The 18500-nt window shown below is 38.4% G+C and overlaps 1 protein-coding gene across 4 annotated transcripts in view; it reads left to right on the forward strand.

Annotated features, from left to right (window-relative positions):
• The window catches only part of DCLK1 (doublecortin like kinase 1), a 234368-nt gene that overhangs the window by 10941 nt on the left and 204927 nt on the right, over positions 1 to 18500 (forward strand). For all 4 annotated transcript variants that reach the window (XM_069012096.1, XM_069012095.1, XM_069012101.1 and 1 more), the window contains exon 3: positions 2176 to 2522. In XM_069012096.1, coding sequence (XP_068868197.1) covers positions 2176 to 2522 — 347 coding nt within the window. The remainder of the gene's footprint in view (positions 1 to 2175; positions 2523 to 18500) is intronic.

Genomic DNA, 18500 nt, shown 5'->3' on the forward strand with positions numbered 1-18500 from the left:
AATTCAGCTGACCTTTAAATATAGCTGATATTAAAAATCATGTGGAATGCTGTCCTTTCAAGAAGGGAAACCAAAGGAGTTCTTCATAAACTAAATGTAAATCGTCTGAGTACACTGTGTATCGCCATTTATTTATGAGCCTACCCTTTGAGAAGTGAGTTTTAATTTGAACCCTTGATTTTAAATAAATGTTACTTTGTGCAACTGAAGTGAACAACTTCCCTGGTAGGACTGAGCCTGAAAATCCAGATTTTATATTCCCCCTCAAAAAATAAAATAAGAGTTTGCTGGTGGATTTTACATCTTAAAGCAAACACAAATGAAGACAAGAATAAATTTTGTTTAAAAATGTATAAAACAGACTTCTGCAAATTATTTTATACAGCAGGTATTTATTGTATTGAGAGCATTCTTACTCATAGTAGGATTTCTTTTTTTTCCCCTTAAAACTTGCTAATTTTGTGGATGTGGTTCTGTGGGTGCATTCTGACCTGGCAGTAATTGAGTAACTAATACTAGAACCATTGGACCGGGACATGGATAAAAGGGAATGTACACTGTTTGCCCACTCATTACTGTAGCTGAGCCTTTCTGTTCTGATGTTTCCATTTACATATCTATCTATGTATCTTGCATATACATATACAGTGGCTATCCAAGCCTCAAGTCCTGGTGTTCTCTGCCTCCATTTCTAAATATGGTGACTCTGTGTATCTGCCTGCATTCCTTGTGTGCTGTAATATCTGTGGAATTGGGTTAGGTGTCTTGAAACCTTAAAATTCCTGTTCAGAAGTAAATTTTAAATACTTACTTTTCTTTTAGTGGTTGAACTGTGAATCCTCTTTCTTTAGGGATAGGGATCATTAAGAATATCTTTGGTTCTTACATGCTTTTTGGCATAGGAGGAGCATCACTGAGTTTTTTTTCCTGGTTTTGTTTTATTACCCCAGGCTAAACTACTGACATGAAGACCTCTGTGCTGTTAGCATACACTGAACTCTTGAACCCAGAAGAACTAAAAAATCTCAGATGTCTCTGTGGGGTTTTTCAGGATAGGATTTTTGCATTATATGTGATGTGACTGCAGGCTGCCAGAAGGTGTGGTCTTGCTGGATCTAGTATTGGTTTCTTTGACATTTTTTGTTTGGTTTGTTTGTTTTTCCCCAGACAGAGGATGAACTGGATCAGCTTGATGCTGCAAAATTAGTAGCATCTTTGGTATGTTCAGTCAGATCACTGAGCTGATCCAACTCATCCAGTGCTATTACCAGGACAGCCACACAATCAAGCCCAAGGGAGAGTTTGGGAGCACCCAAGCAGGTGCCCCTTACACAGCAGCCTTCAGCTGGACTGGATTCAGGTGCTAATCTACAGGGTGCTGGGCTTTCTGGCTGATTTCTAGTTCCCCAGAAATTGTGTGGGTGTGGAATTTGCAAAAATACTTTACTGTAGATAGTGCTCCAACAGAAAGAGGAACTAATAGCCGCTATTTTTCTTTTAAGTATGGTAAGTTTGTTGTGATGAGAAGTCTGTAATTGCTATTCTTTCTTTCCCCACCTATTATATATTGAGTCAGTAAATAATACAGGGAGGTTTCTTGCCTATACATATCCTGGGTTTATGATGCCTAAAGCTTTAAAAAATCAAATATTAATGAATCCCCTATGACACTTTCATCCACCTTTTGTATAAAAAGTTATTTGTAGCCTATCTTTTTTGGTAATGTGTCATATCACTTCCTCTGAAGTATTTGGGGCCTGCTGCTTTGTTAGGAGAGGGCCATTTAATCATGAAGGCTGGGGGAGTATGGTGATAATGTGCTGGGCCTGGGCAGCTGGTGAAATATGAACACTGTTTACTGACAGCAGTGATCGCCACTGCAAATAGCATTTTCTGATAAGAAACTGTTGCTTTCGAGGACTTTTGTAGCAACATTTCTTGAAGGGTTAGCGTAAGAGTGATCTTTGAAAGATCATTTTATAGTGAGTAGCATCTCATTTTATAGTGAGTAGCATCTGAGAGGGGAAGATCAATACTTTATGCGCTGTAGATCAAGAATGATAAGAATAATGTTTAATAATTGGAGAAAGATTTGATTTTGTATTTTCCTGCATTTTTCTTTTTTTTTTCCCCTCCTTAATCTGACTTGCTGGACTTCTGCTTTTGTTTCCACAGGGGAAAGTTATGTATGTGGTTCCATAGAACCCTTCAAGAAACTGGAGTACACAAAGAATGTAAACCCAAACTGGTCAGTGAATGTTAAGACAACTTCTGCTTCTCGTTCAGTGCCATCTCTTGCCACTGCTAAAGGAGGTACTCCAGATGCAAAAGAGAATAAGGATTTCATTAGGCCTAAACTGGTCACGATCATCAGGAGCGGAGTGAAGCCACGGAAAGCAGTCCGGATTCTGCTCAACAAGAAGACAGCACATTCGTTTGAGCAGGTTCTTACTGATATAACTGATGCCATCAAGCTGGATTCAGGGGTGGTTAAACGCTTGTACACACTAGATGGAAAACAGGTAAGAACTTTCATGATGACATTCTCAGCATGAAGAAAATATAATTTTCCAAAAGGAAAGGAATAGTACATTAACAGAAAAAAAAAAAATCCCATTTGCTGTAGAATGTAGAGCCAGGCCTTCTACTGCTTATAGTGTACTTAGGATCTGTTAACAGCTCAGGAACACCATGAAGCATTGCTTGGCCTTGGTGATGGTCTTGCCATTTATGATAAATAATAGCTCTAAATCTGTTCAGTTTAAAGTGTGATGTGGTTTTGGCTCTGCACGCCGGAAATGTAGGATGAAGGATGTCACTTAAGAGAAGCTCATTCTGTTAACTTGTTTCAGCTTTTTCTTGCAGCAGTTTTATGAGTCATTGTACTTGGCTTTCCATAAACTGTAAGAACAAACAGTGAGGACGTGTTTCACCATGATAAATGCAGACCTACTGCTGTCCAGAGTGACTAAATGATGAATCTTACTGCACCTAAAGTGGACAATGAAGAAGGTCCAAGCTTAGAAAATGAATGAGCTTTTTTCCCTTTTGCAGGAAAACAGGTAGGATTATGTGTGGTGCTCAAATTTATTGAGGAGTCTCTTGTAGGTTGCATGTTACTACTTCTGTGAAATACCTTCAAGCAGCATCTCTTTTTTGCTGACTTACTAAATTGCAGCAGAGTGAGATTTTTGAGAGGCTTCTTATTGAACTTGGGGATAGAGGGACACGAAAAAAAAATTACAGAATAATCCCACTTCTTTTTTGTCTTTCACTTTATTTGTAATTTGTCTATGGACATATATTAATTATAGCAAAACTGGAGAAGCTCTTAACCCGGTGAAGGGCAAGGCTAATTTCAGCATGACCTGAATTGATTTAGAGCAATGGTGACTCTAGAGAAATAAGGCAGATATTTGCATTTACAGATGTAACTTATTAAACTGAAGAAGTCTCCCTGAGAAGCTGGAAGCTGCTAGAGACCATGATATTTCTGCTGTAATATAGCTGTGCTTTACAGATTCTAGATTCAATGATTCACAGATACACAGCAAACAGTGTTGCTTTTGGGAGATGCTGCCAAATATGCCTGATACAGATAAATAAATGTTTGGCAAGATCTGGTGATGTACTAACATATCTGCAGTTACTGGGGCTGGTGTGCAGGCATGGTTCTGGAAACAGCTACAGCAGTACCCTCTGATCTCAGAGAGGGCTGATTAAAGGACAAGCTGCTTATTCAGAGCACTGGTTCAAATCAGGGCCAAGTCTGGCTTGACCAGAAGTTCTTTCCATCTACTGTTTTGATTCAGTAACCTCTGACACCAGTTACACACAGCAGTACAGTTCTTGGTGACTGTGTACATGCCTGTAATGATCTCCTTACTGTGACTTTGTTGGGAACTTTGACCTGAAGCAAAATATGGATGTGAAATTCTTTTTGTCTGCAACAAAGGTGAAGCATATGTCAGGGGAAACTTTCAACTCCTGTCCTTCCTTACCTTGCCTCATGCTCCAGGGAGCACTAAGGCTAGTAAATTGGAGGAAGGTGTTGAAATTTTAAATCTGCAGAGGTCAGTGGTGGTCTCTGCTATGACATTGACAGAAGATCTTAAATGATTATTCTGGTTCCTGCAAACCTTCTCAGTAAAGAAGGGCTGCATATGCTTTGTATTGTATATGTAAATAAACTGGTGCTTTAGCTCCGAAGAAGTGCAGCCTGGAAGGACGCCAGTGTTGTCTCCTGGATGATGTGCTTGCTTTTATCTTTTTGTATTTGAAACTCCCTTTAATGATTGTGCTCGAAACAAACCAAAAAAACACCTTTACACCTGTTTTTGAACTCCAACTCCTGATATTATCTAGTATTATCCTACTGCTGGGACGAAAGGGAAGACCAGATTTTCTTGGCCCTTACATTGGTGTAGTTCAGTTGAATCCTTTGTTAACTCATGGGCTTTGACTTGAGCATAAATCAGTGGTGCACCAGGGACACTTGTTACCTACCTTGTAGCCTGAAACCCTCATATCCAGAAGCTCTCCCAAGAGACTGCCATCTCCACACTCCTTCCCCTTTTGGATATAGGCATGAAATTGTATAGCTCGCTATCTAACCCTCCTGGTAAGGTTAGGGTTTAGGGGAAGGGGGGTGTGTGTGTCCTGCAGGTGTAACGGAGACTTTGCTGTTGGCATGTACAAAGCAGCTTTGCTGGCAGAAAGGGAAATGAATGACTCCATGCTCAGCAGGAGCAGCCTGTTGCTCAGCCCTGAGTGGGGAAGTCATTGATTTCCTGTGCCGCTAGGCAATTGCTGTTCCATTTTTCTCTGCCAAAAGCCTGATCTCCCAGATGGCGTTGGGGACACAATGATAGATTTCTTTATTGCTAAATTCAAGCTGTGAATTATTACTGGGAGGAAATCCATGGTAAATCCAAAATTTTTCCAGTACTATTTGTAGTTGGGAACTGCTACTGTGACTCCTGCTGGAGCCCTGAAGGTTCTGGAAAAGCCTGTGTTGAGGGGCTAAATCTAACAAATCTGTGATTAAATCTTTCATCGCCAACTTAAAAAGCAATAAAATCTTAAAGTTCTGAGTCAAGAAAAGTAATTTACTGTAAGGATAAGAGAATAAAGCTCTCCAGGGATCGTTCTTTGGGAAGATAACTTGGAGACAGGCTATTCTGTACCGTCATCTCTTCTAAGTTATTTTATGAGGCCAACACTGAAATTGCCCTTCCATAGCAACAATTGACATGAGTCCCCTGTGTTGTTAGTGCAGTTGGACTGTGGTACATATATTGTTGTTGGATACTATCATTAGATGCCTAAGGCTAATAAAAAGAAAGTAGCAGGAGTAGTCTTAACTGGACATCCAAGTAAGGTGGTTGTCCCATACTGACACTAGACATGGAAAAACTGAGCTTAAATGCTCTTCCTACAACAGCCTTGTTAGTTGTGGTGTTTCGATTTGTATCTCTAAAATATGTCAATAAATATTTTGTTCAGATAAGAGGAATTTAAATGATGGCTTATAAAATTTGATGACAATGTAAAGAGCTTGTCTTGATGAGAGAGGTTAGTACTGAGACAATCAGAATCTGAGTCAAGTTGTAATTGCTAGGAAGAAATCTCTCCTTTGACATCCAGTTGATTCTCCATCCCAAAAATTCTTTCTTGGTTTTGGAAAATTTAGTAATTTTTGGTGCACATGATGCTTTGTGAGTGTGTTGTAGTAGTCATTTCAGCTTTTTAATTCTGGAGTAGCAGAAGAAAGGGATGTGGGCGAAAACCAAACCAAAAGAAAAAAAAAAGCAAACTCAACTCACAAAAAAACCACAAGAAAGCAATCCTCAAAAAAACCAAACCCCAACAAAATTAACCGATCTTGTCTCACTGGGTTAGTGGCAGTTCAGGGACTAAAACTTGATGTTTTCCAGTGTTGGGTGGGTATTGACTTTGGATTTCATGCATTACTTTAGTTTTGCTAAAAAAAAAAAAGTGTTTCTCCTTACTACAAACAGGGTGACTAGTGGCTTATTTGCATTTCCTTATAGAACATACAAAGAATCTGTATTTTTGACTTCAAGGTCTTGGAAGCTTTAGAATATCATTTAATTTATGCTAAAAAGGGCACAATATACGACTGCAGTCTGACTGTAAAGCACATCAGAGGCCTGCATTTAGCATACTTCTGCAGTTAAATTATTAATGACTCCTCAGAGCTGGATAGGTTTCACACTGTGCCTGGAATAGTTTATGTGTACTTTTATAGATATACTTAATTTCTACTGGTACAAGGGCCTTTGTACTCTAGAGAAAGAGATAGAGTCACTTCCCTGTACCACACTGATGCATTTGAAGATGGTGGGACCCTCAGAAGTGTTTAACAGTCTTATGAGCACAGCCCAAAATCAAAAGCTTTCCAGGGTGAGATCTTGAGGCATTTTCTTTGCCAACTTTGCTATGTAAGGAAAATAAAAATAGAATGAGTAGGTGTAATGGCTGCCTGTAGGAATACAGATGAGGGCATGCTCCTACTATGAGCACTATTCAACTTTTTAGATTAACCTGATGTTTAAGTTCATGAAAAGATATTGTGAGTGTTGACCCTTAATATTATCGTATACTTGCACAGGGAGGAAACACTTTCTCATGACTGAAATGTGTCTTGCTTTATTGTAGCTGCACTGTTCCAGTTTGATTCCTAACCTTTCCTTAACAGAAGGTGGTATTTTCAGTTTGATGTGTGTAAAAAAAATGGCCTTCTAAAAGGCAGTGTGGGGACACAATGCAGACATTGAGGACACAAGCTGTGTGCAGAGATAGAGCCCAGTTGCCTTGTTGCAAGCTATTTGCCGGTTTCTGTTTGCTTGGTGCACTTCTAGAATAACACCGATTACTAAAATGGGAGAAAACTAATCAAGGTCACATTTAACAGCAATATTGTGAAGCAGTGCCATTTTTAGAAGTGTTATGATGTGTATATTTGTGCAGGGTATTTGCAGTTTGCATGTTTTGACAAAGAGTAAGGGTTGGAAAGCAGTGCGTTGTTACCGTGTACATCCTCCATTTGCTTTTGGCAGAGCAAACATCTGGTTTATAATAGGACCTACTTATTTGAACAGGTGGTTTGCTTAGCTTAACAAGATGCAATCATGCAAATTATTTTTCAGTTTATGCATTATGCTGTTGTTTTGACTCCAGACAGATAAATGGTCAGTGCCAGAGCTACTGGACTAAAAGTCACTATCTTTCTGGGTTTTTTTTTCCTAATAAATATTTTATCACAAATCAAATTGCCTTTACAGGTATGAAATACAGCCACAGTTAATTAAAGGCATACACCTTACAGAAGTATGTGTGAGGCATAGGATGTCCCTCAATTACCTTGCTTTAAGACATTAAAATAGCTATTAAAGAATCATGGCTGCAAAGAAAGGGAACATCACAGTGCTGGAAAGCTTAAAGCTTCTTCATTGAGTGTAATATGCTTTTGTTTCTTAGTGGAAACCTGCTATAAACTGGCTGTATTATGATGCAAAAAAACTCCCTCTCCTGTGGACTTCTCTTCTTAAAGACACATGATATCTTAGTTTTTAAAAAGGAATACTACTGTTCTAAGAAAATACTCTCTTAAGGCAGCAAAAACAACTGTTTGCACCTACACCTAAAATGAGCATGTAGTTTTTTATGGTTTTGTTCTTAACAAGTGAAAAACATTCAATAATAACATCTGTATTCTACAGTAAATTCCTGGCCAAAGGTTCTGTTTTGTAGGATCTATTAAACATCTCAAATGTCTTTCTCTAGACCTGGATTGCCGTTGGTACAGAAACACCTACATAAATGAAGGTAGGTATCATTCACAGGATGACATTTTCACCTCAGAGTTTGGGTAGTGTATATTGTACAACAATCTAGATAAAAGGAATGTTAACCAAAATAAAACTGATGTGCAGCAACTCGTTTTGTGTGTGCCCGTAGTTCTGATTCACATCAGCATTTGTAATCAATTCCACTCTTAATATAGAAGGTATATTTAATTTTAAGGGTGGCTGTTCTTTTTATTTGTGAAGTTGTAACTATAATCCACTCAAAATAGCACTTATTGTCCACATTTTTCATTTTGCAAAAACAGGAAAAATTTTAAGTTGTATGCATCTTATCTTCTGTATTTCAGCAGAGCAACTTTATCTTCTCTCTTTTGTTGAAGGCCTTGGAGCTCCCTGCCAGCCACAGGCTCATGGGTGATGTTGATTGACCAGAGCACCATGGTGAATTCTCTGTGAGGTGTAGCTGTGCAGATCCTGACTAACTGTGAGAAAACATTAAGTAAAATACCTTCTGCTGCTCACATAAGCATTCTAATAGGGAAGCAACAGCTGTTGAGGTTGTACCTTAATACCGGACTGACATCTGGGATCCTGAAGCCTGTTGTGCTTACACTGTATGAGCTGTTCTTTCCTAAAGGGCTTCTAATGTGAATGCTGGAAGGCCATACCCATCAGAATATACCTGTGCTCCTTACATTAGACATGAATTTTGTCAGCACAATGCTGACAGACCACCATGTTATGTAGCTGTGAGAGACATTAAAAAATCTCAAAGAGCACCTCTCCAGCTTGTAGTGCACCTCATTTTCCCTCCTTCTTGCTTGCAGTATATTTAATCAAAATCTTTTTTTTTCCCCCTGGAAGATGTATCATTTCTGGCTCTGGTGTTTTGAAACTGATTTTGGGGAAGGATTAAAAAGGTGAGGTTTTTTTCCCTCAATACTGAGGAAAAGGCCCCTTCTTGAAGAGATGATAGTGTGAAAAACAAACAAAAAAAGCAGTGAGTGAAAATTGCCTGTCTCAGCAAGTTGTGATGGGCTCTGGATATCTTGGCAGATTCTTACAATTACTGTTGAGAAAAGTGGACTTCCACTACAAATTAGACTGTACTTTGAGAAAAGCATAAAAAAACTGTTTTAAAATAATTTCTGCTAGGGTTGAAAATTTGCTGTCAATTGGTATTATCCTGGTGTTAGAGGTGAGGTCCTTGAACTCTTGTGCTTCTGTATAGGCTGTTTCATTGTCATGTTATGACATTGATTAACAATTTTAATTGTTACTCGAATAAAGTTCTCTGTGAAGGAGTGAACAGAAGCCCATTCCAGGCTGAAAGCAGTGTGTCCATTTATTTGTCTAGGGTCGGTTCTCATTAAGCTGAGACTGACAACTGTGTTGCTCTGTCTCCAAAAGGTTCTCACAATAGGAGTTTCCATGGCTGCCAACTGGCATCCCACAAGAACTGTAGACTGACTTTGAAAATTAAGAAGAGAAGACGCCATCTTCTGCATCCTTTGGAGTGGCTTGTGTGCTGTGCAAAACGAGAGCAGTTATTAGTTGAATGAGACTGAAAACTTGCATACCTGCTTCAGAATGTGTTAAATATCACATAAGTTGATCTTAGTGTCTTTAAAGATATTCAGATACTCTTTAGAGAGTTTATGTACTGTCAGAAGCCCTTCTTAAGGAAGAGTAATTTCTAACTCTTCAAGGTGGAGTTTCGTATTGTGTAAGTGTAAGGAAGTGTTTCTCAGTGGAAAGGAGATGGTGTGGTCATTCAGAACTATCAATTTCTAGAATAAGCATCCTTTTTCTCTACATCTGGTCTTTGCTTTGTTGTTTAAATGTGCAGTGTAACCAAGAATAGCTTATTAGCCATTTAAGTTCTGATTTGTGTTTTACTGGCTATTAGGGAAGGAGGAGAAAAGCAAATGGAAACATCCTCAGCTTGTATGATCTTGTTGGGGTGAGTTTGTGATTTTTTTTTTTTTTTTTTTTTAATTGTTTCATGAAAGAGAGTTTGGAAAAGTGCTTACAGATTTCTTTGATGATGCTGTATGACTGCTTTGTGGAGAAAGCCATGAGATTACTGGTGGTCATGGAGAAGAGTTTCCAGTGCTCAGTAAAACACAATCCTCAGGACCAAATAAGTTCTTTATGAACAGCTGAAACATTTAACGTCTTTGTGATGCTTTCAAACAGTAGTCATCCTAAAATTTCTCTGTTCTGCTCCTCCTGCCTTATAGCTTTGTCTGAACCAAATGAGCTTGATGGTTTGAAGATTTTTATGAGGTATTGTCAAACTGTTGTGTTCACTGGGATGATTTTATTTGTACTCTCTGAAGCTGTTACTGTTAGTAATGCTTTTTTTTTGTTGGCAAAGGGTGTATTTCCTTCCTCTTAAGCAGTATGATGTAATAGTGCTGTAAAAAAGCATAATGGATGTTGGATTTGCTGGATTGTTTCTGTTCCTTCTAAAACTAGTTGTTACAAGAGGATTAAGAGTTTCTAGCCATTTAGGAGAATTTTAAGCATCATCTATGGGAAAAAACCCAACATTTTTCTCTCGCAGTTTTTTGTAGCACGTTTCTTTCCTGAGAAGTTAAATTATACTATTCATAGGAAAAATTCTCCAATAAGCATTGTAGCTTATTAGAACTTAAATATTTCCTTTTTAATGTAAGTATTTTTGTATAATTCTGTCTTTGGATTGTTGGGCCTTGAATTCTTACATAAACACTTGGAAAACATTGGCAGTGCCTCTTCTGAAAAAAGTTGACTTAATAAACTAAAGGATAATAACTTAATCAAACTCAGGTTTGAACAGCTTCCTGAGATTTAGTGCCTACATGTTTCTTTCCACTTAGTTTTCTATTCAATACCTTTTGTCAAGCTGTTGTGTAGAAGAAAATTCTTATGCGAATGATGAATGCTGAGAGGGTAAACTGCATAAATATTCTGTCACTAGCTGTGTTCTTCTCTGAAAACTAATCCTTGCATTTGTAGGAACCAAGGCCTTTCCAACCCTTCAAAAGGCAATTGATACTGGCAGAATAATTCAAAAATTACTGACAGTGCAGGAAACGGTAGTGGCAGCCCAATTTTGTACCTTGTTTTTCTAATTAAGTTTTTATGAAACCAGTTTCTTTTCTGAAACTGCAGTAAACTGTGAAACATCTTATGATCCACACTTTGAAGCTTCTTAAGCCATGCACTTTGGTGTTGCTTGTGAGTGGCAAGAAACACAAATATTTTTGAATATTCAACCTATTTAGTCTGGAATTGTCTCTTGTGCTTTTTCTGTAGAAAACAAGTCTAGGGCAATGACATACTTTTCAGGTGCTCATCAAGTTATTCAAGATGAATTCAGGTCTCTACCTCTAGAAGGATTCTTTCTTAAATGTACCATGCTGTGTATAGGACTTGGAGATGCAGTTCAGTTTCTTAGCTGTGGCTTTTGGAAGTGAGACTGAGAAGGTCTTCAGGGACCACAGTATTATGTAATATTAAATCAGTGATGTACCATGTATTCTGCCTCTTTCCCCCTTCATTTCTCTTTAAGATTGAAACTAATTTGTTCAATCCTGGAGGAAGTATTGATTTAATCTCTTCTGAATCTATGTCCCCAGTACTGTGTTCCAGTTCATGGGGCAGGCTGTCCAGACTCAATCAGATTTAGAAGCTAATACAATTACCAGTAGGGGAAAATATTTCCATTCTACTGAATGAAGGCAGCAGTGCTCTGAAAATGGCTTAGATTTTTAGAAGTAAATCAAACTCTTTTGAGACTCTTTTCCTTATGTCACTGGTTAATGGTACACAAGGTGTGTATCACATAGCTTGTTCTTAAATTTTAATAAGTACTTTCTCTTATATTTTTACCCCCAAAAAACTTCTGAAGTAGGTCACAAGCAAGTGCTTTTGCTTGAGAAAGCTGCTGGGGAGGGAATCAAGCTTCTTCCATAGGTTTGAATCCTTGAAGTCATAGACTGAAGAGCAAAGAAGTATTTGGGGACTTGGGGACAGGACATAGTACTTTATCCATAGATAAAAATGAGCACAAATGGGTGTGAAATTATCAGAGATAAGTAACTTCAGAAAGCAAGGCAGTACACTCCCACTGGAAGGAGCAAAGCTTTATATAGGGTTTTGAATTCAGCTGGATGATACTGAAAATAAAACTCATGTTAAGTAGTTAAGACTGATTGCCTCTCCCAAATCGGTTGTTCTAGTGGATTTGCTTTTCCATTAAATGTTGAATCTCAGAAACTTCTTTTAAATAAGACTCCTCTGAGCTTTAATAGCTTAAAATTGTAAGAGACATTTACTCATCAAGTGAATAGAGTGAAATCTCAGTTTGAGCTGCTTTTAGTTATCTTTTTGGTTTGGTATAAGCAATGATGTTTTCAACGCTGCCGGGCAATAGGGGACAACTGGGGGCATCTTGTGGAATAGCCAGGGCAGAAGAATGCCTTTGATTGAAAGGGAGGCAAGACAGACTTCGCCTAAAATGGATATGCTGACTTTTAAAATAGAAGAGTGTTTGCTGTTTAAAATATCTTCACCTGCCTTCCCTTGCAGACAGGTTATATGTCTGCTTTGCATTAATTTGAATTGCAAACTGAAGCTGCTGCTATATACCATGCATCCAGAAGCTAAACCTTAGCTCTTCCTTTATTCTAGTTGTCCTTGAAATATCCTGCTGTCTCATGTTCCCTTTCTTGATTTCTTACACACCTCTGAATCATTTGTCTGTTTCTGAAGGTTTTCTAAGGGTCTACTTAATTTTCTTTGATTTTTTTAAACTTTTTTTTCTTGTTTCTTTCAGTACTATCTCCCTTTTTGATTTCTAGTCACAACTCCCGTTTCTTTAAAATCTAGCAAATTCTGAAAAATTTTGTGGAGTTTGTTCTGTGTGTGAAATGGTTTCCTGAGCACATCTCAGTTCTATAGTCCAGCTCTTTTGTTCTGTTAGTATATCTTGTATGCTTATAACCAAGATTTCTTTAACCTTCTGCTGTTTCCCATGTATGAAATCTGTGTTTGCATTTACACCCACACAAAATCTGAGCTAAAGCTAATGCAGTTTATGGAGTGTTTAAGTGGCATACTTGTATGCTCCTTGGTGAGGAAATAACTTTGAGAGGGAGGTGCGTGTGTTGTGGGAATGGTCCTGGCACGCTGAGCACTGATAATGAGAAACCCTGTGTTCACACGAGAATTAACTCAGGCATGCTACAATTCTTTCTTGCTGATAAAAAATAGCTTAAGAAGCTAAAAATTCACCATCATGAAAGAAGTCCATATATGGCCTTGTTGATTCTGACACAGGGTCGGGCTTTTTTTCTATCCACTTTTTACTATAGCTTCATAGGCATGTATAGGATCGGTGCCCCTGTGTGGGTATGATGGTACTAGCGGTTTACACTGTGCATTTGGGTTTAGGGGAGAGCACCTGGAATAGGAAAGGATATTTCTATTATCTCCTGTCATCTGAGTAGCACATATTGGTGTCTGAAATGCTTTTGTACTTCCTTTATTCTTGCTACATAAAAATACCTCCTGAGCCCCAGCACCTTCGCTGTTCTGTACATTTGTGAAAAAGGCTGCCTGTAGGTCTTAGAGGGAAAAAAAATTAACATTTGGATGTTTCAGTTTCTAAACCAGAACACATCTGTTCTGGGGCAGATTGAGGAGCATTGTGAATACTCTGGAGTAATCTGTTTAAATGGAGTGTGATCTTGATGAATTAGGAACATGAACTGCAATCAGTGTAAAATTTAATAAAGCAAATATGAAGCAGTTAGTGTAGGAAAGAATAATCAAGTGGCCTGTCGGAGCTAGAGGAACAGAAGCCAGGTGAGAGAGCAGTAAGCATGACGTGAAGATTTTTAACCCAAGGACTGTTGAACATTACTATTACAACGTTGCTATGAGATGGTGGGAGAACATGCATGTAGAAGTGTTTAGTGGTCGTGCAGTTGATTAGCGTCCTTGTGAATGCAGTTGTTCACATCTGCTTTTTTCCATCAGGGATAGGCAAACTAAAATTTCTGTACCTCATGTAAAGACAATTGGACTAATATTAGCATTGATTGGCCATCAGTACTGTGAGCAAAGGTTGAGAGAGACATAGTATCTTAAGGGATGAAATAAGAAGAGCAGGGCTATTCTAACTGGCCAAGGACCAGGAATGTTAATACTTGAACTTTGGTTTTGGTTGAACTTCGCAGCAAATAAACTTGAGATGAACATTCAATATCTGTAGTCTGGACATGCCAGACAACTAGGTAAAGTTTCTCTGGGGCTCTATTTCTATAATGGAAGACTGAAATGAAATAAAACCTTTTATAATCATGTATGGGTATTCCAGTAGTCAGCGTGTGATATTTTGAGGTAAAGTGTTTGCCAGAATGAATAAATTTACTCAAAAACTTTTGTTCTTGATAAACAGTGATTCAGTTGAATTTCTTTTTAATTGGACAATTTCATGAAGACACAAGCAAGAAATAATACTATGAAAGCTAAAATCAGTTTGAAAACATTTACGGAATTTTAAATGTGGGACCAAAAGAGCAAATTGGTCAAGATTATAGATCTTTAATTATATAGATTAATGTTATAGATTAATGGTATTTGTAGGAATGTCACCTTGCTAAAAAATGCTTTCAAACAAAATTATATTGCAGCTTGATTTAAATCTCATTTAAGCAGCAGTATTTAAATGAGGTGGCCTGGTATAGAGCCTGCTGTGCTTCATCCTTTGGTTGTTTGTGGGGGGAGGGAGGTGATGAGAACGAAAGGATGAGACTTTCCTTTCTCTGGCAAGTCTTCAGTGACACTGTAGGAGGAGTGGCTTTTAAATGTGGCATCCCTGTAAAAAACTAACCTTTCCATCTGCAGATGGAGGAGGGCTGTCCTAGAAAAGAAAAATCAAGCTCTGGCTTCTCTTGTGCTGAGTCCAACTGAATGCCAGTCATTTTTCAAAGCATGCAGTAGGAACTGTTCTCTTAAATGTTACAGGAGGAGGAGGAGGAGAGGAACAACTGAATGTCACTTTGTACCTCTGTAGGAAGAGGAAAGCTTTAACAGTGCTGCTTCACTTATAGGCAAATAATCAGATGGATCACTGAAATTAGAGGCATGTGCTCTAAAAAAATGGCCGATACTTGGGGGTCCTCACCACTGCTCCTGGTTCCTCTCCTGGCTAGGAGAGGCTCTCCCTTGGCTTCAGTTTCAAGCTGCAGCATCTTCTCCTGCTACAGCACTGAAACAGGAACATTATGATTATTATGTACTCCTCAAGCTTACCTTTTTTGTTTTTAAATCTTTCCTTTCATTTTTTTTTTAAAGCAGTCTGTCATGACTTCTGAAATCCTGAAGTGACAGGCAGCTTTACAGCTCTAAATTTTCTCCCCTAGAATAACCTAGGTGTAGTGTGTGGGAAGGTTTTATACCCCAAATCAATGGTAGTCTGTCTGTACAGTAAGTGTTTCTGTTCTTTGGGAACAAAGCCTCATTAAAAATGTGTGCCAACTTGCCTTGGCTTTATTCTGTATTATTTTAGATTACTCCCTGGAAATACACCTTTAAACTTAGTACCAAAAACACCTCCAAGACAAGGAAAGGTATCAAGTCATTTTCAGCTTGTCAAGTAGAGCTGGAACCGTTTTTCAAGGTTCATTCAGGGTATGTGCTGCATTAGAAAGAACAAAGATTCTGCTTCTCCACCTTTGCAGTCCTAATCAATGTTAGGAAGAAAATTATAGATAACAGATAAATGGGATGCTTATGCAAAATAAGAACAAGATATTTTACCTTCAGCAAGGTGTACATAATTCCTTTCTATATTAGTATTTAATCTCAATCACTTAGAAATAGGGATGTAGAGAAAGGTATGCTGATTACTAAATAGTGGACATGAAGTTGAGCATGAGACTAGATAATTGCCTTCTGTGAGGGTAGATAATAGACAGAAATTGAGAAGACAATATAAAGTTGTCGTGGATGATGCTAGGAGACTGCAACAGTGAAGCTGCATACAGCGCAGAGGAGCAGTAAGGAGTGAAATGATTGTAGGAAGCAGCACAGGGCTACTGAAGAGACATGAAGAGATGACTCGCCTTTTACACAAGGAATTTCTGTTAAATGTAGGTCAGGAAAAGAAACCAATTTACAATTCTGTGAAACTCACAGGAGCCCTGGGAGTAGAAGAGTTATTGGTAGTCACTGCAGGAGGAGAAGCAGCTGGCAAATCCCAAGTAATGCATCCCATAGTAGGAAGAGAGGAAAGACTCTAGACCCTAGAAGGGTAGATGCTCCTTCGTTTCCAAAAACATAACAAGTAATTTAGCGAGTCATCTGCCATTAACATGAGCTGTGATATATCCAGGTACTTATGGCATATCACAAGTGACTTTGGCAAAGCTGTTGTTGAAGCTAAGTAAGGGCTTTTTGAACAAAAAATTTAGCAGAAAAAAGGCTTAGTAGCCCATCTTTGTTTTGTCTTGTTAGTGGAGCCATAATTTGAGTTCTTCTTCACTTTAGGCAGCTATGTTCTGCATGACTTTAAAATATTCCGTAGGCTTCATGTTCTCAGCCTTCCTTTTTCAGAAAAGACATAAGTGCTGTGAATAATTCCATTCTGAGTCAACTGGCTAATGCTAACAAGTGTCAGGTATTGTGACACATCCTGCAGCAGAATAGTCAACTAAATTAACCAGGTTTTTTTTGTTAGTACTCTCATTCATAAAATTTTTGTGAAAACTTTCTTCAGACATCATCCACTCTTCTAAATTGTCATATAGAGGAGAAGCAAGACCTTCAGCTAGTTACCAACACTGCAAAACAGTTGAGCAAACTGTACTCTTCCTAGTTTTCTCCTTTCCTATAGGGAAGATGTTATCCTACAGGGAAAGGGGCAGGGAAGCAAAGAAAAGATTGGCTTGGGGTTTTTCTTTCCTTCCCCCAATAAATGTAAAGTTATTTCCTGAACAAGGATAAAATTGTTCTCTCCAAAAAGAGATTTTTAAAATTTTTTACAGGCCTTATGTAGTTCAGGTTTCATTTTTTTGAGATGCCTGTATCAATTTCTGCTACTCAGCAATTTGCCCATGTGGGAAGGGCAGGTTGGAGCTCTTTTGTGTGCTTATGTGCACATACACCCACAATCCAACATGCACATTGGTTCTCTCGAGAACAAATAGGGAGGTAGAGTTTTCTCTGAATTTTTTTGTTTGTTTGTTTCTTCCAGTCGTTGTTGTCTGTGAAAAAAACCCTGTGCTATCCCAGTTACTTATTTCATGTGAATTGTCATCCTCCATCTTCTCCCTATGCCTTGTTATTATGGCTGAGATTTCCCTCAGAGTTGTGAAGTTTGGTTCATTTGGGAACTAGTACTGAGCAAGGCCCATCTGGACTAGTCCTTTTACTGCAACAGATGGCTTTATAAGGAAATAGTTTCATATATGGTATAGCATGTACAGCTGTCTTTGGAGAGGAAAAGGTTATTGGTAAGTTTGGGTTGGTTCTTCCCTGATCTTGCTCTGTCACTTATAAAAGCAAACAATCTGCTACTTGCTTAAAATATTTGTTAAAATCTTCTTGGGCTGTGGAAAAAATTGTCAACAACACACTCACTATTTTACCATTGCTGCTGATCTCTAGAGATATAGAAGTGTGTGTTGCTCTCATTTGAAAATATGAAAGTCCTCATTTTCAGAGAGACTGGGCTAATGTTTGTAACTACTTATAGAATCATAGAATTATTTAGGTTGGAAAAGCCTTTTAAGATCACTGAGTGCAACAATTAACCCAGCACTGCCAGGTCCACCACTTAACCAATGTCCCTGACTCTTTTAAACACCTCCAGGGATGGTGATTCCACCAGTTCTCTGGTCAGCCTATTCCAATGCTTGACAACCCTTTCTGTGAAGAAATAGAAACTTCTAATAGAAACACTTTAGGACACAGACTGTAAAAAGTGAAGAATGTATGCTACCCACATTCTTTGGTCCTTTGCTAAGATGGCAGCACCTCTGACTGTTCTAAGGCATCAGAATAGACAAGCAGTTGAAGCATAAAGCCACTCCTGAGATTTGTGAGAAACTCATCCAGCTGTCTTACATTTCTGTCAAGAGAATTTGGTCTGTTCAGTGTCCAGTTAAAAGAACTCAGATTCTTTGTGTCTTGTTTAATATTTCTGGGTTTCTCTAAGGATTGCTCAAAAGTTATGGTAGCTCTGTTGGAGCACTGTAGCAGAGAGAACTTCACAGGCAATAATTGGTACAGCAACCCTTCAAGCTATAAAAATTAAATTTTATCCTCTACTTACTGCTAACCCTCTGGAGAAGCTGTATGTAGTAGTGTTTTTCAAGTTCTTAGGGTGAGCCTGTCTATGTTGGGAAATAGGCTGTTGGTGTGTAATATCACATGCTAGAGAAACATCTTCTAAGACCTCATAGCTCAAAAATAATTTCACTATTCCATGAAAATTAATGGAATCTCTGCAGAATTTCTTTGTTTACATAATAGTTAAGGTGTTGAACTAAGGGAACTCAGGGACTTGTGTAGTTGCAGTGGCGGGATTTTTTTCTGTTTATAATTTGCAATAACTGATTGATGTGCAGCATTTCTCCAGAGCAGCTGCTTTCTTTTAGCTCCACTGGGTTT

Source organism: Aphelocoma coerulescens, chromosome 1, assembly GCF_041296385.1.
Source record: "Aphelocoma coerulescens isolate FSJ_1873_10779 chromosome 1, UR_Acoe_1.0, whole genome shotgun sequence".
Lineage (NCBI taxonomy): Eukaryota > Metazoa > Chordata > Aves > Passeriformes > Corvidae > Aphelocoma > Aphelocoma coerulescens.